The sequence below is a fragment of the Anas platyrhynchos genome, chromosome 2, assembly GCF_047663525.1.
Source record: "Anas platyrhynchos isolate ZD024472 breed Pekin duck chromosome 2, IASCAAS_PekinDuck_T2T, whole genome shotgun sequence".
Taxonomy (NCBI): Eukaryota; Metazoa; Chordata; class Aves; order Anseriformes; family Anatidae; genus Anas; species Anas platyrhynchos.
The window spans coordinates 108,317,023-108,337,975 of NC_092588.1; the positions used below are offsets into that span (position 1 = coordinate 108,317,023).

Here is a 20,953-nt window from a genome sequence, read left to right on the forward strand (position 1 = left end):
GTGTAGAAGTTTCTCTTCTACAAGCTATTGTTTTAGTATGAGTTTAACACAGAACTTTGAGAGGTTTTACGAGGCTTCACAAGCTCATTCTGCAGGTCAATCTTCTATTCTCCGTAAAGGCCAGGGAAAAAAGCACGAACATTGCTAATGGAAATACCACTGAACTAGCAACAGAGCTTTTAGAAATTCTACTCTGCTTTCATGCCCAGTTTTCTAAATGATGAGAAATCCTCTCGTAAATTGTCATTATCTTCTTTCTCACCTACCTATTTCCTAGCAAAGTCTCCTGATACTGTTCATAATCCCTAACTCTCTCTTCCATCCGTCTACAGCTCCCAAAAAGCAGACCTTCTCTCAGAGCAGTCAACTCTTTTCTGCCTGTACAGTTTTCCAGACATCCAAGTCATTTCTGATTCTCATCTTTCAGTAAACTGTACAGCCCAAATACACAAGGCAGGCAAACACCAAAGAAAAAGCTATTGTTAAAAGGTGGTCCTAGTTCATAGGCATGGACAACAACAAAAAAGGTTAATTAACCGTCTTATTTGATAACTGCAGCCTAGATTATTGTTCTACATGTAGTTAATTTTACTACTCATACTCAGTAATTGAGTATTCTAGCACTGAAATTCTGCCTAGTGTTATATTTAAATATGCATATCAAATTTTCAGCATCACTGATTCACTAATCTTCTGAGAAAAGACCTATGAATATGAAAAGCATCAAAATTCAGGTCAAATCTTCTGCCTTCTACAAACTCCTTTATTTACATCCATCAGTTTCCTTTATTATTTCATTTCTGAAACTGCCTATTTGCAACTCCAAGCAGATGGATTATCTTGCGCATGGGCTTCCGCTCCTAACTCCTCCACAGTGCTCAGGTTTCTGCTCCTTGTGTTCCCCCCCCCTCCCAAAATCACTACTGTAGCTCAGTCATTCATCCAGCAGTTGTGCCACACTGTCCACAGCAGGAATCTCTGTGGAAGACCAGTAATTCCAATGGCTTGCTTTATCATTTTAGGAAACTTCCAAAAATAGTCTTTCTCAAGCTCCAATTTCCCACTGAGTATCAAACAGCTTAAGAATATTAGGTGCTGCACCACTTGTGCAGAATACTATAATCCATGGCTGAATTATGAAAAGTTAAACCCAGCCCCACAAATATGCATGATTACTGAACTGTGTGTACTACAACATAGGATTTTTGAATTTGAGGCATTTCTGTAAAGCACATAACAGCAATCATGAATGCTTATTTTCCATTTCCTCAGTATAATCATGATAATTCAAGTCTAAAATGCCTTATCATGATACTTCATTATAGGCAACAGCTTTTGCTTAAAATCTATTGAGAAAGCTTTTTTTTTCCCCCAGATTTCTTTTTATTAAATTTAAACGTGCTAAACAATTTCAGAACATATGAAGAATAATTTGAGAGGAAAAAAAGATAGGTATCCGTATTAACATTTTTTTACTCCTTGATATTCTGGCAAACAGTCAAAGAAATTCCTTCCCTGACCTTTAAGATCTGTGAACCATATGGTAAACTACTTGAAGCCAGGGTTTGACCTGGGTTTGTTTGTCGGAGTTCAAAATATAAACAGAGTTAAGCAGGGAAACGGTAATGAAAATGTTAACATCCCCTTCAGAGAAGTGACTTACCAGTTACGTCGACTTTTGAGATGTTAAGAAACACTATCACACAGCACAGAGCAGGTTAATGAAAAAGATGAGTAAAAAACATAACAGTAATTATGAAAACACAGAAATCAGAAAAAAACAAAGACATCTAGAAACTAAGCATTTTACTTGCCAGTTAAAGACTACCTACTCTGGAAAACAAACAAACCTGCTGCCCACGAAGCAAAGCATGTTTTTGAAAGGATAAAAAAAAAAAAAAAAAGATGAGCAAAACTGATTACCTGGCTTCTACAAAGAACCACAGGAATTGTTGCAGGAAAAGAAATAGAAACAAAGAGGAGTGAAAACCTCAGGACTACCTCGACTACCAAAGAACAGAAAGCCAAAATTACAACTTTAAGGAGAGAGGGAGGCTCTCTGAATGGGAGGCAGGCTCCCTTACAGACAGGCCTGACAAATTTAAAGATTCAACACTATGCAAACCTAGTGCTCAATGCATAAAGTGCCTTCAAAGAATATTTCCTTCACAGATACTATCTCTGCATAATTTATTATATGTTGCATAGTCATGTTTGTAAACAGCCATTAGTTTTCTGTATCTCAATACTTTTAATAAGCTTAGACTTAACCAAGTTACCAAGAATCAGCTGAGCCACGGTAGCTGCACAGGGCAGTTGCAAGGCAGCAAAGTTTTCCTGGCCCACAGACACTTACAGCTCACATTGCTCACACAACTGTAAAAGAAAAAAACCAACCTAAAGCAACAATTTAACATATTTTGTACATTGCCACTTGTTCCTTTGGGCAACTTCATATTTTAAGTTAAAATTGAAGCACAAAATAGCTTGGAGGCCCAGGCTTCCTTACAGTTGTGTGAAATTAAAAAGCTACACCTACAGAATCAAAGTTAGCTGGTATCTGCTAAAAAATAAGTTTTTATACCCATTTTATACTCATTACTATTAACATATTACAGTAAGAGTCACACACACACACACACACACACACAAAAAACAACAAACACCACTTATTGGGTGGATAGCAGATGCATGTCTACCAGAGAAGTCTCCTGAAGCAATTTGTGACCTGCATTTATTCGTGAAAGAATATAATATTTTACCTCTGTAGGTGGCTTGGAAAAGAATTACAATGGGGTATGTTCTCCCTCATACTTTTCCGATGTACACAGAGGAGCTGCACAATGACAGGATTGTCATTTCTTTGTTGCTTTGACCGACTACTTCAAGTGCTTTGCAATGCTGTTCTTCACATTTATTGGTTGTGTGAAAGATATTCTGCTACCTAAGGTAGAAATTGTTAGGAAAAATTTGAACACATTATTTGTTGAATTCCAGCACTCACTCACACGTTGATCTTAACTCTAATGCTCAACATGCAGAGCCATCCACAATACAGTTTTTTTCCCCAGGAACAGAACTTCAGGTCTGGTCTGCCGTATGAAAAATTAGACTAGAAGAGATTAAATAACCTTCATTTTCAAAAAGAAAGCTCACCCATCATAATCTGATTTGTCTCATTAATTACTTGTAATTGAGTGTATCTTTACTGTTCTATGAAGACAGCTGGAACAGTTTGTTCAAGGAGAGGGGAACACAATGAAAAGTGTCCTTCTACCAGCACAAACATGCTCAGAGCTGCCCATTCTCATCTGCCTTGGAGTTTGCCAGAGAACCAAGTGCTCAGAAACTCTGAAAAGATAATTCTAAAAAAGGGACAGAAAATATGTGCTATTTGATGTCTTCCCTTCAAAAACATTAAGTCAAATATTAAAAAGAAAAAGAAGAAAGGGATCTCCTGCTTCTATAAATCAAAACGTGTATACAGCCTACAGAGCCCTCTGCTTAACTTGTTACATTTGAGTGTTAAAAGCCTCAGAACTAGGAATTTATCAGCTCTGAGAAAGATTTAATATTTTTCAGCCTTTGATACCAAAGCCAATGTAAAGAAAAGCATTAAAAACTTATTTGAATTTTCAACTCGAGCCTGTCCCACTCCCTAAAAAGCCAGCATTTCACACAAGGATGCCCAGCCCACTTACTACAGCTCCTTTCACTTGCTGCACCTGCTGCACCAAACCCCTGCTCATCAATTTATCCCACGTATTGCTCTGCATAAAGACACAGTAATATACTTGAAACAGTCACCAAGCAGATTAACTTAAAGATAGTTTTGCTTTGGAAATGTGACTACCTGAGGCCAACCTCTCCTCTCTCCACAGAGCTTGCCCAGTGACTTTGCACTGACACGTTGCCTTCGGTAGCAAAATAACAGCTCTGAGTATGAGAAAAGGAAAGGGAAAGGCTGGCAGATCTACTGCTTCCCAGCTCACCAACAAGCATGAAGCTCCAAAAGAAGCGGCGATGGACAATACAGACACAGCTTATTGACATAAGGAGATGGAGAATCTGGTTTCTGGAATTCCAGATGACTTATTAAAAACATGAGTTTGCATCTCTCCGTATCTTAGTGTAGTTTAAGGGCAACAGAAATATACAGACAATATGCAGAGATAATTCATAATTATATATACACATACAGACAGATAACACATAATACATACGAACTAAGCAATTTTGCTACCAAATTCCAGAGAGAGTTTGGTCAAAGACTGCCGATGATCATAATCATCGTCCCAAATTGCCTTGCTACACTATGCAACTCTTACATGTACCGATAGCAGACTTCATCACCCAGGTATCTTTACAAAATACACAAGTGGAGACATCCCGAACTCTGACTAGCAGCCTGCACAGTGTACCAGTGTCAGAAAGTACTTGCTTCCTTAACAAAAAATGTGTTTCTCTCCAGACATCCTTCTACATTTAAAACACATCCAAGCACTATTCTCAATGGAGTTTTACTCAAATAGCCCAAAGTTCATATGCAGCTCAAGTATTCTAAAAAGATGATTATTCTTTCTTGAACAACAACTCATTTTTTTCCACCCCCAAAGCTTTCTATGAATCTTTTTCTCCCTCCTTGGCTTGCAGCCAACAGCATTTATTCCCTCAAAGTGTTTTTTGAGCTGTGATCTCAGACTGCAGAACCAGGTTTACATCCACACAATTCATTTTACGAACATTTGTTTACAGAGAGCAGAACACTACTGTATTATTATAGAGAAAGGTATAATTGGTTTGGGTATCTTCCTTCTACCATTACCTGTGAGAATTTTATCCATGTTCCAGGCTTATTGTGTAGACAAAAAGCAGGTACTTCTTAGCTCCAGGCACAAAACAAAGCGAAAACTGATGAAAAGACAAGCTAGCTTCTAAAAATACAGTAAGCATGGACACTTTCATGTGGTGGAGAGTGCCTGACCAGGTACCGAACACATCCACAGCCCCACCTGGACACGGTGCTGGCAGGGTATGGTGAGCAAGAGTGCTCTGGGGGGGGGGCGCGTGGAGTTTGGGAACAGGAGACTCCATCCCCGTGCAGATTCACTGGGGTCTAGCTGAGCATTTTTGCTCCAGATCTGCAGCAGTGTGTAGAACACACACAGCTGTGCTTCAGAAAAAAATAAAAATAAAAAAATAAAGATTGCTTTTCACTAAGATTTGTCTGCATGCAGCAGAAAAAAAAAATCTAAATTAAGAAGCATGGTCATCTTACAATAAAAATCAACCTAACAGCCCTGACAAGTTTCGGAACAGGAGGGATATATTAAGCTATTAATACACAAACACAAAGCAGTTGATAACAGCAGAAAAAACCAAACCAACACTGTCAGTGAGCACTACGAGGTAAGTTACTAGTAGAGGAAGCAAGGCACAGAAAGCAGAGCTGAGACACAAGCAGCACACAAGCTGCCGTACCAACTACAGAAGACTAAAGGTAATCAAAGCTTCTAATTTAGAAAAAAAAAAAAAGCACAGTGCTGCTGGGACTTGCTAACAGCACTCAATCTTTTAACTCAGAAATGCCATCATTTCTGGAGATTTTAAACAATGTATCTGAAGAGCATGGGAGAATGCAGGTAGCAGGTCAGGCAGATGAATGGTAGATGAAAGAGTAAAACTGACAAGAAGAGAGAAAAGCACAAACTTATCTATGGGCATGCTTGCACAGAAGAGATGGGGTTTACCATAAAGATTAGCTGCGTATATTTACAGAGCCCGAATGCTGATGTGTCAGCCTTGGAAACTGGCCCCAGCCAGCTGCCTGCTAACCCAGAGACCAAAGGACACCGTGGCCTATGATGGCACCTACTCAGAACCAGGTAAGGACAATGACCCACAAATGATCCTGTACCGCAGTACCACGATGGAAGATCACTTTCCAGAGCAGACAGGGAAAAAATATGTTCTTTCCTGCCCAGTGCTGTTCCGGGTATTACCAATACCCCTGCTTTAAACCTAGCATTCAGCAAAATCAGTAAGGTCAGTAAGCCTATTTCCTTTAAAACTGGGAACTTCCACCCTGCTTTATTGCAAAGTACACCAACTACTTTATTTTTAATCTTTAATGAAGTACTTTTAGTTCTCCTTAAAATGTGGATACACCCCTTCCTAGTCCCCCCGAGTCCCATCTGCGCTGCGATCCGCAGTCAGTTCTCCGACTCTTGTTACACACCCAACGGGAAAGCCCAGCTAGCAGAGGGCACACCCCAAGGCCAAACCAACGCTGCAGCTGGTTAGCTCTGCACAGCCAGTCCCTGGACTCCGAGTTTTAAAATTGGCCATCGCCACCAATCTCCTTCTGCAAAACATGCTAGTAAAAGGGTAGCAGAGGCCCCCAGCCACCTGCGGGTGTCCAGGGCTGAGGCCATGCAGGAGGTGAGGCCCTGCAAATCTCCCCACCTGGAGTCCCACCATGCTGAGACTAAAGGAGAATGAGGAGTCATATTAAGGAAGAAGATTCAGAATAAGTAGGTTGGTTTGAAATACTGTGTACCCTTTCATAGGGCTTCCCACAAGTTTCTCAACTCCAATAAGCACTCCTTCACTGAATGATCTGAGAAGGCAAATACTACCAGGGTCAGCAATTTGGGGTTAGTTAAACCGGGATGAGAAAGGGAAGAAGCAAAGTAGGGATGCAGCAAAACTGTAAACATATTTCAGGTTTGGCAAATGCAGAATTAAATTCAAAATTGTTCAAATGAAAGTTATCACATCAATTTTCGAGCACAGCTTTCCCACTTTGAACATCAACACTAATAAAGGCAGCAGCAGCACTCAATTTTCAATGTAATAAGGACACAGCTGCCTCTTTTTTGCTTAAATAGCTGTTCTGCTTCAGAAAGGGGTGGAAGTTCTGGTGTCTGGCTAGTAACTCCAGACCAGTTCAATTTATTTTGATCTATGCCTGCAAACTGAGACATGAAAGTAAAGAAACAGGACTAGAAAGATACGCTACAGGAGAAGCTGCAGCTAAGGCCAGCATCCCACTTCAAAGGCTCTTAGATTAACAGCACTGAGGCAAAAAAATGATCTGCCTCATATGGAAAAACAGTTGAGGGAAAAGGAAAAAAAAAAAGGTAGTAAAAGTATTTTTAAAGGAATCAAGGACTTGCCCCTTTAGCCCTTTAAGAGCAAAACAACGAAGCACACAGTGTCCTTTTCTTTCTCCATTTATCAGAAATGTTCTGTAGCAAATCTGCAACACACCATTTTGGATATGAAAAAGAACAATAATTATAAAAAATACTTCAAGTGCATAGCTTTCCACTACTATTTGGAAAAAAAAAGTTTCCTAGTCTAATCAAACACTCCCCTTGAGCTTACTCAACTCCGACACTGCTCATTTTCCCACATAACAACAGCATGTTATCACTAACGTTGCTATTTTCTTTCGTTTATACACGCTGCTGACAAAGTACTCCTCCCTCAAAACTCAGCTCTGCAATTCCGTATCATAAAATCTCACTACAAGCCTACAAAGAGACAGTATTTACTTTTTTTTTTTTTTTGATCACTACAAAGGCAGACAGGCAAGAGGTCACTTATGTGAGTACCTTTTTCTGAACCACAACAGAGATTCAGCTACCTTCAAAAAAGTGCAGGAATTTCGAATTCCACTTTTAGGACTGTGAGGGAGTTGCTCTGTAACACCCTTCTTTACAACAGATGACAGATTAAGATTGAGCTGGCTTGGAGAGATTTTACAAAACTCATTTTAAGCACATTGGTCATGCGAGTGCCAGAACGTTTCCAAAGCATATTTGAGTGTCTTGCACATGAGCCACGAATTTCTGCCTTATTCAGTAAATTCTCAAATAGCAATCAATAGCACGGGTCAGAGCACGCAGCAGAAGAAACACAGCTCGGAAGACACGTGAGAACCACACAACGCTAAGGGCATTCAGCCAGCAAATCTGCATTTCTGGAGCTGGATCTGCATGTCTGCGTTTAAACTAGCACAGAGTTGCAAGATATCATTCTGTAATGATCAGCTGATACCAAAATTTCAAATAAAGTAACACTGCATCCCTCGAAGCATGTGCAAAGCTTCACTCTGTGAGCACAGAAGGCACTAAGGAGAGATTACACTACGGGCACAAAGCTTGCATACCTTCACTGTTTCTGAAAAAAGCTTCCCTCCCAGAGCCACATTCGCATCTGCAAAGCAAACTCCAAAAGCTATTTTAGAGGATGCAGCCTACCCTAAAGAATGGCTAGACAAAAGAGGAGAGATTAGACTGATGTCTGTCTAGGCTCAGCACTCATCTTCTCTGCCCCGCTGAGCATTTTAAAACAGAGCTGGCACAGGCTAACCTCAAACTTTTACCACGGGGGAGTCGCGCATTCCCTCCCTTCAATACGCTGCTTCTGACAATAAAAAGGAATCAAGATGTTGGGGCTGGGATGCTGAGAAGAACATGACATCTACTGAATTTATTAAAAAAATATAAAAAAAAAAAAAAAGAAAAAGTGATCAATGTAAGGTCTCCTTCAATGGAGTGGTAAGACAACACTCGAGTGCTACATCCTCAAAGACACTTTAGCTATCTTAGATGGGCACAAGCATTTACTTCAAAGCCAATTTCTGCAGATTCTCAGACATTATGGTCATTTAATAAACAGTAAATAAAAAACCTGTTAAAATTCATGTTACAACTACACACTGAAAATTAGGAATACAACACAAACTTAGCTACAACGTTATAAACACCTCACTAAAAAGACAAAGGACTTGGAAGCTCCTGACAAGCTCCGAACATGGTAAGCTCTGTCCTGTGTTCAATGGCCTGTTTACAAGATCTGACCTTCCTTTTTGTTTGCAACTTGGATCTCAACCAGAACACACATGAATAACACAGCATTTCCTCGCAGAATGCCAGTTTCTCGTACATACTTTCAGCAGGATGGGAGAAAGCTCACAGACTACTTTTGTTTTGGCCTGGCTTCCCCCCCAATACGTACTTTGTGGAGTTTGTAATATTGTTAGGCACTCAGTTCTGTACCTCTCACCTGCCTTTCGTTATCCTTCCAGTCCTGCTCTCCAGGTATCCTTTCCCTCTATCCTGCCGTGTCAGCAGCCAGTTGGTTCAGGAGCCGTCTTTTGCACTTCCTAATGTTTCAGTTTCCCTGCAGATACTGAAGCAGCATTTCTCAAGGACACTCCAACCAAGAATACGGGTACAACTGAGGCTTACTTACACCAGAAGAATGTCAACTATCCAAAACTTTCTCCTTTTTAAATTTAACAGGCACTACAGAAAAGGCCAGATAGTTTTCTAGACAGTTTGTTCCAGAATTGCATGTCCACCATGGTCGGGGTAAGAAGCTCTGAAATGGATGTGATGATGACCCACAATATGCTTCTGACAAAGCTTCCAGAAGCACTTCTTTATACCAATACAGTGCAACATGCGAGAGATCACAGTTTCTGCTCTTCTACTCTATTATATAACTGCAAAGTAACCAAACTCAACTACCATTTGCTGAGCATTCAGAGGATACGTGAGTAATATGTTAAGCTCTTCAACTACACGCACCAAATACAGGCACCTTTCTTTATTTTACCAAAGGACCACTTTCTGTTTCGGCCTGATTTCATTAGATGAAGTTATGTGAAAACATCTATCAGGTCTAAAGGAAATTCAGGAACATCTCGAAATAGGGAATGACGACATGGCACGACAGAAAGAAACAAAAACTGTATCAAAATGCTCAGGACTTGCATCATTCAGGGAGGGAACACTACTGAACTAACACACGTCTGAAGCACTGCAAGCTTACATCACACTGCATACGTAAAAGACTCACATCAACAGATACTGACAGAAACTTTCCAAAGCAGAGCAGGATGCTTCTCATTCAGGGCCATAAAGTGGCTTTGCCAGCAGAAAACTTCCACCAGTTCCACTGCAACGCTCCGCTGGCTTATCTTCAGGAATAGCTCAACTACTGTAAAACAAGCCTTGGCTTTGGAATCACAAAGCCAAAGTGAATTTGAAGAAAAAAATTCAACAAAGTAAGAACTAGGAAGTATTAAAAACCACACAGCAAATGGTGCTGATCACTGTACAAATCCATTCGTTTTGCAGATAAAACCTTCCCTTCCATCGCACCCAGTCCTTTACCCTTCAATTCTGAGGGAATCAAATTCATGAAAGACTTTCTCAGCTACCCTGCACATGATTTGATTTTAATCACTCAGACAAAAAGTGGAAACCACATGGGAAACAGGATCGAGTATTGCAGTTTCTTATCAAAGACCTGCTGTTCCTTGTCATCATACAAGAAATATTAAGCAAAACAGACGGCTCCACATACTTCATACTACAAAAACTATTCCAATGGCTGAAGAGACAGACGCAGTTTTGAAGCTCTATGCTAGAAGAAAAGTTAATCTCATTGGAGGCTTCTGAACTCTGCTTATTTAGGATTGATGTTTGTGTATAAAAAGGGATGGCAGAACAATAAACTAGAACTACACGTTCAATAAACAGGATATCATGTACACTTTTTATCGCTTCATCTGCAAGTCTAAAATGTTCTCTAGAACAGCAAATTTGAAGGGAAAATATTTAAATGCTGACAGTTTCAGCAATCTGTTTTTAATGTAAAGCACATTACTCGGACAACGGCATACGTCTTATAAAGTTGACAATTAACAAGGCATCCTGGTAGTTTTTAACGCATTGAACGCTATCTTCATAAACACACGCAGAGATAAGCGTGCCATTCCAACCACAGCAGCTGCTTTGATTCATGTTTTTGAGATGCTTACAATTCTTGGAATACACATACACTGCAAAAAGAAGATGCGGTGACGCCACAAATCTCAGGAGAACCAGCAGCAGCCTGCTAGCTCTGCTGCTCCTAAGCATGACCAGGCAGCAGCACGGGCTTGGTGGGAGCTAGCTCGCAAAACAGAGACCACAAGTATCTTCCCTGTTGCTTGTGAACAAAAAGCCTCTGCTGTATCCTCAGCATCATTGTTAACTGTGAAGCTTACCATACACTTACCAGAAGCACACAGAAACGTTTCAGACACCTTTCCACTGCTGGGCTGATACACCTCAAAACAGGTACAGTGCAATTAATAAATGCCAAAATATATTCAGGACTTAATCTGTCAAAAGATTAGTTGAGGTATAAGTCTTTGTCCTGAGCTGTAGCACTCAAATATGAAACAAGTGACTGCAGGATAATAAAATCATTAGTGACTAGGGGGTAATGACATACAATACCCCTATGGTGATCTATGTGTAACGAGAGTACATTTAGGTTACCTCCTAGAGGAAACGTTACACCTCACAAGCCACTAACTTAACATCTGAGGAAGATGCAGCTGTATTTGCTAGGCACGTACATGCCTCAGGATGTCTCTGCTTAGGATATAACATCACACCAAATAGAGTTTGAGGCTGATGACTAGGAATTTATTAGTTCAGGAAATGGCTATGAATTTCATTAGACTGATGACCGAGGGCTGCTTTTTCTTTAGAAAAAAAAAAAAGATAGTTGGCTTTTAATCTAAAATAAAACCATAACTATAGAAGCTAATTAGCACTAACCAGCACAACAAGGCATTCATTCACTTTTCTCCAAAACAGTAAATGAAATGAAGGGACGCTCTCCCATCAAATTAAAAACAGCTTATCTAACTCTTACTGTTCACCAGCACAGATAATCCTGGGCTTATGTCACTGATTTGTGACCCCTGTCAGCAATGCATTTTTCTGACTGAAAATTTACCATATGAAGGTCAATCTGCTTGCTGTGCACTTCCTGAGCTCCTCCCTCAGCTCCCAGACACTGTCCAACACACTCCACAGAAGGGTCATGAAGACATTACACAAGAAGCTCAAGCTCCAGCAAACCTCCAGCTCCGATGCCCAACTTCCTATCAGCATAGGAAGCCACATACTGCTGGGACAAGCTCATATGCCTTCAACTGCCTCTTGTAAAAAGAGACACAGCAGCATTACTTCCAGGCAACAGCACGACTGTTTTAGTTAACACGGTGCTTCAGGTCTCAAGTTAATTTGCTGCTGAGTCCTGCGGTGCAAATCATTGCTCGGTAGGGGCCTTTTCTTTGCAGGCTGCACTTACTGAGCACGTACAATTCCCCGTCTCCAGCCGGCACTCTGACACTTCCGCAGCGCCCGCTCCGCGCTCTGCAGTTGTTCACAGGCATCCTTACAAAACACGAGGAATTAAGCAATTGGAGAACTTATTCAGTTAGGCAACACAATCTGCCCAGCGCTGCTGCAGCAGCTGGCATTTCACTAGAGTCGGCAGTAATTGTTTCCATGAATAGACTCGCACCACGGCCAGCCCAGGCCAAATAAGCAGAGCCACCCCAGGACTTTCCCACCACTGCATGCAGCCTTTCCGTGCGAGAGACACAGCAATGCAGCCAGGGGCAGCTGCCCTTCCTGCTACTCAGCTTGCCCCCAGCTTCGGAGAAATGAAGGACTTCAAACACGGTAATGTCTCAGAACCACAGCAGCGACGAGTACTTTTTGTCAGTTTAAGGATTTAGCTCTAATCTTATTACTCCAAGTATCACCACGACGGCTCCCTTGATGACAGATGCCCGCCGGTGCCTGCTGAACTGCCGGCCTGAGACAAGGAAGGAATTCACTTCATCCCCAAAAACACATGCAAAGATTTGCAGCCCAGTGCCCTGCAGCACATAGCCCTGCACGGAACGTATGCTTGTGCATGCTGCTTCTCTCCAAGCAGGAGTTTGGTGGAGCAGGGACTTTATTAGCACTTGCTGAAGCATCTTGGATCTAGGCCCTCCCTACCAGTGCCACTACAATACATTTACAACTACCACCTAACTTTAAACGTGTCAACTACTACAGTTTTTAATTCTGAACCTTTACCATAGGCTCATTTAATAAGCATACTAGATGCACAGAGCAATAGTAGTCTTGCAAACAGTCTTCTTCCTCTGAAAACAATTCATACCAAGGGGGGGCTAAGGAGGTGACTTGTCCTTCAGTCCCAATCTCCCCAAAGAAAAGGGAAAACAAATCCATTTGAAAAGAGCGGTTTTGTTTTGTTTTTTTAAATTCATAACTTCCATAAACAACACCACGTACTGCTACCAGCGTACCCACAGCCTCAGCAGCATCCAGTGGCAGTGTCCCCTAGCTACGCCTTTTCAAGACCAAAGCACAAGGTCCCAACAGCTGCCTGGATTTTATGAACATGCCAAGATAACAGGAGTTCCATTTGCCCGTGGCTCAGGCAACCTGAGAAAGAACCTAGAGCCACGCCACAAATTCATAATCCAAAACACATAAAAAATCCAAAATACAGGAATTTGAAACCAAGCGTTAGAGTAGCAGTTTCATGGAACCGCATCTCATGTCCCACCTGAGGCATGGGTGAGTTGCAGCAATGCAAAAACGGTTCTGAAATGACATTTGCCAGCCATACATTTTATCACTCCAACACACCTCTTCGACAAAGATCCCAAGTTAACAATTCACATCCTGAACACTGATGTCAAACAGGAAGCTAACCGAAGAGGTCAAAGTCAGATTGCTTTTACAATTTCCCCTAGACCAAGATAAAGGTTGCTGCCTGCTCTTGTTTCACCAGCTAGCTCAGGTGAAAATTCAGAGTAGATGCAGCAAGGACACGATCTTCTTGATCACACCTTCAGATACAGAAATAATTAGCAGTCATCCTGTTTCAGCTTCCCAAAGTTCCAGTTTGAAACAGGGACCATTACCAGAAACGCACATCCTCTCCCTGCAACCGTGCTCCACTCTCATCTCTGATGCTCTTCGAAGTAACATGTCAAAAAAATAAATAAATGCATCCCAGTGACCACACGAAGGGCCATCTATTAAAGACCATTGAAAATACTGTTTTCCCCAAGGTGGGGAGGAGGCAACAGCTGCTTTTTGGAAACAAGAATTTTAGGACACCCTAACTAGGAATAAAATCTGATCTCATTCCTAGTTAGCATATCCTAAATAATCCAATCATTATCTTTGGAAGCATCACAACCTACAAAAACTAGATAGACCCCATACACATACCTGCTCCCAGCTATTGGTTTTATTAAAGTGCTTAAACCTACTGGAAAAAAAATAATAAAATTATATATATATATTTTTGCCACCCTGAGTAATTTAAAGATACAAGAGCTTTACCTAATTATAATTTGGCATTGGGGCTATTTGTCTGTTATGTAAGTAATGATGGCAGAAGATTGAGCAAGCAAGTCCTAAAATAGGTTTAAAAAGCAAAAATAAGTCAGACAAAAAAAAAAAAAAAAAAGATACTTTCTGGGGAAAGTGGTAAGTTTAAGTTCAGCTCCACAGTCTGATGATTTCTTTCTTATTTTTTGACCCAAGGCCTTTAATAAGGCAAAGTTTGCAGAAGGCTACTGTGCTTTAAGGTAATAAATTGCCCAACAGATGCCTTCTGCTTAGTCAAAACTATAGTTGAAACAGTATTGCAGTTCTACTGTCTCTGTAGTTCATTATTTCTGTCAATACAGATCTTTTGTTTACTAACAACGGAAAGATCACACCATGAACTGTAGCCAGGGAAGCAAAATAAACTTTTCAGATCCTACATGTTTAAAAAGTGTAGCTGAAAGGCAAGGTTGGATGGAGGAAAGCCTGTTTCAACAGTCAGAAGCACAGGTGGCACCTGGCAAAACCTGATTTGTCCTACTAAAAGGATAGCAACTCTAACGTCAAGAGAAACCTTTGACAGACAGAGAGGGGCGTGATACTTCCATCGTAAATAATAATTACTCAGATATTTTGAAAGACTGTCTGTAAGCTCATGCTCTCATTATTTCATAGTTGCAATTTAATGCTGTACCTTAATGCCAACCAGATACAAACATTTATAGCACGACAGTAAGACATACAGGAATGTCTTCTTTCTGAAATAGCTATTCCAACACCTCCTGAAGAGTGTACTTTGATAAAGGAAATTCAGATTCCCAGGTGACAACAGGAAAAAATAAATAAGAAATCACAGGGTTCCTGGAAACAAGACATTATTTCTTTCTGAGAAGAAAGAGAAATCCATACCAATTTGGGGGAAAAAATGTATGGAAGACCAAGAAGGTAATTAAAACAACACAGAAACACCCTTAGGCAGACATAAATGAAACTAATGCTACTAGTAACACTAAAACAAGGGCTAAAGGCATGAAGTGCAACAAGTCAACGTAGAAAATCTTCGCCAGCACCAAAAATATACCTGACACCAGCTAATGAAAACTGGTTCTTGCTGAACTGTCTGCTCTTCCTACAGTCAGGAAAGATTTTCCTGTCTTTCAGACTCAGCTTGTTAGGTTTTACTATGTTTTGTTTTTTCTTCGTTAGTTTAGAATCCTAAAACTGTTTGCCTGTAGGCAACGAAAGGCCTGCTGTTTATAAAAAGATAAAACATTTAATAACAATTACCATTTTGTAGCTGTGTTTGTGAAGGTAGCCATGCTGTGCGGTCTAGTTGTTAGAAGAAGAATTGAGAACCCAGATCTAACTTCCACAACACCAATACAAACTAATACGAAAGTGGAAGCTGAACAAGCACTGTCTTGGATTTTAGGCATTTTTTGCCACTTGTAAAACTGTCATAACTTGTCTGTCTAAAATCCTTCTGAAGTATCTGTAATAAAATATAGAGATCTATTAACAGGGTGCATCTGAAATTAGATCTAATTTTAAAACTCCTTACAGGATAGGAAAAAACAGTAAAATTTGATCTTCCTAAACTTAAAGTTTGCTTTCGGATGAACAGCACTTTGATAATTATTACAGATTATCTAATTTTACTTTAGAAAATTCCATCAATACATCAAAAATTACAAGTAAGAACACAAAGCAAATAAAGAGCATGGTCCTGAACTCCACTCTCCAACACCCCCCTCTCCCCCAACAACTACAGTTTCTCTGCTTCAGCTCAATCAAGAAAAGCAGCCCTGGAAACCAAATTTGCTTTAGAAGGCTACTTATTCTCATTCCAAAGCACAGCACAAACTTGTACTTTCATTCCTCCGGAAAAAAAGGAAATCTCCATATAAAAAGAAAAATGTAAAAGAGACTAAGCAGAATATTAAAATAATGCAATATAGAACAGAAAGACCAGTTAATCAGCCAACAAGGGAAGTAATTTTTGCAATGACACGGTTGCTCTGAAAGAAAAAATCCAGTTGAGCTATATAAAAACAAGCTACACAAAGAAAACCAAAAATCCATTTGACATCTCTAACCCTGCCAAGGCACCAGTCCAAGTACAAGCAGCAACTACTCAGCAATTCAGAGCCAGTCTATATAGACGTTTTATTTGGGTACACACAGAAGAAGAATAGAATTCATTCTTCATCATGAGAATTAAACTCTATCTTGACGGGAAAAAATAAAGCAGAAATCAACAGTTTAACACTGAGAAAAAAAAAAAAAAAAAGGAACTTCACAAGGCAGTAGATGGCCTTTAGCCATCTCAACAGTCTCCACACAATCTCTGCCATTTAGAAGGTACCCGAACCATATTTTTGCATCAGCGTGAGTTACTTCCGATCAGCATTTCCAATCCTCTCACGTCACGCAGTTGCTTCCCTCTAGCACACAAGTTAAACATTCACCAGCCAGCCAAGTCCCACCCTCACAGGGGGCTGGCTGCAAGCAGGGCAGCTATCACCTGCCAGCACTGCTATCAATAAGGAGGTTGCACATAAACGTCACAACTCACCCACAGGGCTCTTGGCACACCATCAGAAGCCAATTCAAACTAGGTAAGAGAGTTTATAAATATATATATTATTTTTTACAGGTATTCAAGCCAGACAAATGCAAAACTCAATCTCTCAGAGGAGTCACTGCATTGTCTCCCTGAATCCCCGCAGCCAACACGCACAATGTTGCACTTTCTACCTGTCAAACCCACTCACTTTAAAGAGTTGATATTATTCTTAGTACAGCAGCATTGTGATGGACACCATATAAGCAGCTCAATGAACGTTAGAAAAAGCACACTTCCTAAAATAGTCTCAAGAAAAACAAGATTTCCATTTTTCAGATGGATGCTAAGACACACAGAGGCAGCACGACTTGTAGATCGCGCAAAGTCTATGAAAGGGACTGGAAACAAGCACAGATCTTTCAAGACCCAAACCAACACATTAGCCATAACAATGATTCTGAAGGCAACACAGGTTGGATTTAAGTTAAATTGGCACAATTACAGCTGTATTCCAGTATTTCGATTAACGTTAGAGGGCCTTTGCATCTTGGACATTAAAGAACACAAGAGGTGTAGACCTTTCCTGCTGGAAAACTATAAAAGCCAAGACACTGCCTTTGAAAAAAAATACCAACATATCCTCACACTAATTTTCATAGCTGTAACAACCTCACAGATATTTTTAATAAAACCTTAAGTAGCAAGAATTCGTTCAGCTGAAAATCTCTATAACCATGCAAATGAATTCACAGTCCTTGGCATTAAAAATATTTCACAGATCGACCGAGCTGAGCTGTCAACAGGTAATCAGAGAGATAAGCAAACAACGTAACTACTCCCCTCGTGCCTCCCCGTCTTTCCCCACACTCCCTCAAAGGAAAGAAATCTTTTCCTGTTCTGATCTATTTTTACAGCCCAGTGCATTGGTATTTTGGACTATTTCCAAGGGTATTCTTTAGCGGGGCATCACAACCAGACGCCAGATTCCCAAATTATCGCAGCGTATTCCCAGCCTATTCCACACGACGGCAACCGAATTAATAAAGGCACTGGGAACCACCAAATGCAAGCATGTCCAAACCCAGCAAAAAAAAAAAAAACAAAAACAAAAAACACCATTGCTAGGGCAACATCTGAATTCAGCTTCGTGTTTCCACAAAGGTTACACTTCAGGGAAATTCCTGGGATCAGTGGCGTGCGGGGCCAGTGTCCATCCATCCATCCATCCTCACTGAAGCACGGCTCATTTTTTGAGTGTTCACCCAGGAATGCGTTTGCAGGCTGAGCGTGACCACCTCCAGCTCCCCTCAGGACACGAAGCTGAGGTCCTGGGGTGCCCTGTGCCCCCCGACGGCCGCCCCCTGCCCCTCGCAGACCCCTGTAGGGGGGTCGGGAAGGGGGGGGGGGGGTGTACAGGTTGTGTCCCCGCTCCTCACCTCTCTCCCTGCTTGGCGTTGGAAGGCGGCGGGTGCAGCACCGTCTGGTTGCCCTCCATCTCCACGATGCACTTGGTGTTCAGATCCAGCTCTGCAAGGAGAGGAGGCGGTGAGGGAAGGGGGGGGGTGGACGCCCCCCTACAACCCCCCCCCCCCCACACATAGGGTCGTTAAGGGGCCGGAGGGTGGGGGGGGGAGCTGAGGCGCTTTCTCAGCCCCCTGCCCGCAGAGGGGCGGCGGTGAGGAGCCGGTTACCTCTCCTGTTCATGGGCCGGACCCTGACGGCGACCTTCACCTTGGTGTCCGACATGGCTGCCCCGGGGGGCGGCGGGCGGCCCCCGCCTCAGCGGCACCTCGCAGCCGGGCAGCGCCGCGCACAGCCACCCCGCGCAGCGCCAGCGTCCATGCCGGGGGAGGGAGGAGGAGGAGGAGGAGGAGGAGGAGGAGGAGAATGAGGAGGGAGGAAGGAGGGAGGAGGAGGCGCAGCCCCACAGCCGCCTCCCCTCTCAGCCTCGGCCGGCGCCGGCCCTCAGCGCGCCCCCCGCCGCCATTTTCCGCCCGCAGCGGCCCCGCCGCCGGGCAGCCGCGGAAACACCCGAGCGGCTTCGGCACCCGGGAGGGGGGGAGTGGCGGAAACACCCGAGCGGCTTCGGCACTGAGGGGGGGGTGGCGGAAACAGCCGAGCGGCTTCGGGACCGGGGAGGGAGGGGGAGGAGGGGGTTGGATGCCCCCCCTCCGGGCAGCCGCGCAGTGAGCATGCGCAATGGGGGCCGCGCCTTGCAGTGGCGCTAAAGGGCGGGGAGGGGGCGCTGTGGAGCAGGGCGCGCATGCGCGGTGCGGGAGGGGGAAGGCGGGAGGTGCGCCCTGCCCTCAGCTTGCCCGCCGTTAACGGGCGGCAGGCGGCCGTTAAACGGTCGCTGGGAGAAGGGGGGGGGGGGGGGGGGGTTGTCGTGCTCTTGTTTTGTTTTAACGGTGTGTGTTCTTCAAGGGTGTGCTCGCTCCGCAGAAAAAAGACGAAGGGGCCCCAAAATGGGGGAGTGGGCAGGAAAAGAGTGAAAAACTAGGGAAAAAATAGGGTTTTGAGGGCAGCGGAAGGGCTGTGAGGGACCCCGGGCAGTGCACAGAGCCCAGTGTGAGGTGCAGAGCAGGGGGCAGGCAGGGAGGTGTGAAGGTTTGTGCTGTTACCACAAAGGAGCCTGGGCGTCAAGTTACGTGGAGTTTGGGAAGGGTCACGAGGAGAAATCCACAAACTGCCCAGAACAAAGTACTGACCTCTGGGGAGTTCTAGGACTAAAGATGCTCTGTGATCATAGAATCAGAGAATGCCTCAAGCTGGAGTCCCATCCAGCCTGGCCTTGAACACCTCCAGGGATGGGGCAGCCACAGCTGCTCTGGGCAACCTGTGCCAGCGTCTCACCACCCTCGTGGTGAAGAATTTCCTTCAAACATCTAATTTAAATCTCCCCTCTTTTACTTTAAAACCATTCACCCTTGTCCTGTCATTATCTGAATAACCAATAACTTGCACTCCATCCTTTTATAAGCCCCCTTGAACCACTGAAAGGCTGCAATGAGGTGTCCCCAGAGCCTTCTCTTCTGCAGGCTGAACAGCCCCAGCTCCCTCAGCCTTTCTTCACAGGAGAGGTGCTCCAGCCCTCAGCATCTTCAGGGCCCTCCTCTGGACCCACACTAACAGTCCCACATCCTTCTTGTGCTGGGGGCCTCACACCTGAACGCAGCGCTCCAGTGGGGCCTCAAAAGAGCAGAGCAGAGGGGCACAATCCCCTCCCTCCACCTGCTGCCCACTCCTCTGTTGGTACAGCTCAGGACACAGTTGGCCTTCTGGGCTGCAAGTGTGCGCTGCTGCCTCATGTCAAGCTTTTGATCCACCTGAACCCTGAGGTCCTTCTCTGCGGGGCTGCTCTCAAGTGCAGCACCTTGCACTTGGGCTTGTTGAACTTCATTAGGTTCACGTGGGCCCACTTCTCAATCTTGTCCAGCTCCCTCTGGATGCCATCCCTTCCTCCTGTTGTATCAAGTGCTCCACTCAGCTTGGTGTCATCTGCAATCTTGCTGAGGGTGCACTCTACTCGATCCCACTGCCTATACCAAGTTGATCAAGTCGAAAATAATCAATTGCTTGGTGCATTCCTGGTGCTAGCACTGATGCCCCAGGAGAGCCGTGTTTTACGCCTCTGTAAGGCTTGCAACCAGAGCTACCTTGGTGCTAGACCTTAAAGAAAGGCAGAAACTGCCCCATTCCCAGGCTGGAATTTCTGTCTTTTGAAAAGGGCTGCCTGTGAAACCCGGAGCCTGCTCAAATGGAGCTGCTTTTCCAAACAACTGGCAATTGTTAACAAGTGCCTGCCCAAATACCACAGGAGAGAGTTGTGTCCATTCACTAAGAGTGAGTTCAACATCAGGGAAAAGCATTATAAACAGCAATGCATTATCCCTGCAACCATGAGCTCCAAGGATGGCCACGCTTTCAACAAATAAGCCAAGAAAGATGTTTAGTAAAACGGCAGTAGGCTTATGATCTCACGACAGCCTTCCTTTTGAAGTATCTTGTTAAAGCTTTGTTTTCCCCCAAAAAGTGTTTCCTTAGCTTCAGGAAAATATTTTCCAAAGAATCAATCCTTATTGTCTAATGCAGCTAACTGGCAGGAATCCCAGACGCAGAACCAGTGATATCTGTAACGTTTTGCTTACTGAAAAGACAGGCTAAA

The 20,953-nt window shown here is 43.2% G+C and overlaps 1 protein-coding gene across 6 annotated transcripts in view; it reads right to left on the minus strand.

The window, feature by feature from the left end:
- Positions 1-18,859, minus strand: part of KIF13A (kinesin family member 13A) — a 114,283-nt gene extending 95,424 nt beyond the window's left edge. For 3 of the 6 annotated variants that reach the window (XM_027451238.3, XM_027451237.3, XM_027451236.3), the window contains exons 1-2: positions 18,480-18,858; positions 18,225-18,315 (exon numbers count right to left, since the gene is read on the minus strand). In XM_027451238.3, the coding sequence (XP_027307039.2) occupies positions 18,225-18,315; positions 18,480-18,534 (146 nt within the window). In that variant the 5' untranslated portion in view covers positions 18,535-18,858. Of the gene's footprint in view, positions 1-18,224; positions 18,316-18,479 lie in introns of all 6 variants that reach the window. The other 3 variants (XM_027451241.3, XM_027451239.3, XM_027451233.3) reach the window with 2 other exon arrangements.
- Positions 18,860-20,953: the final 2,094 nt, after the last annotated feature.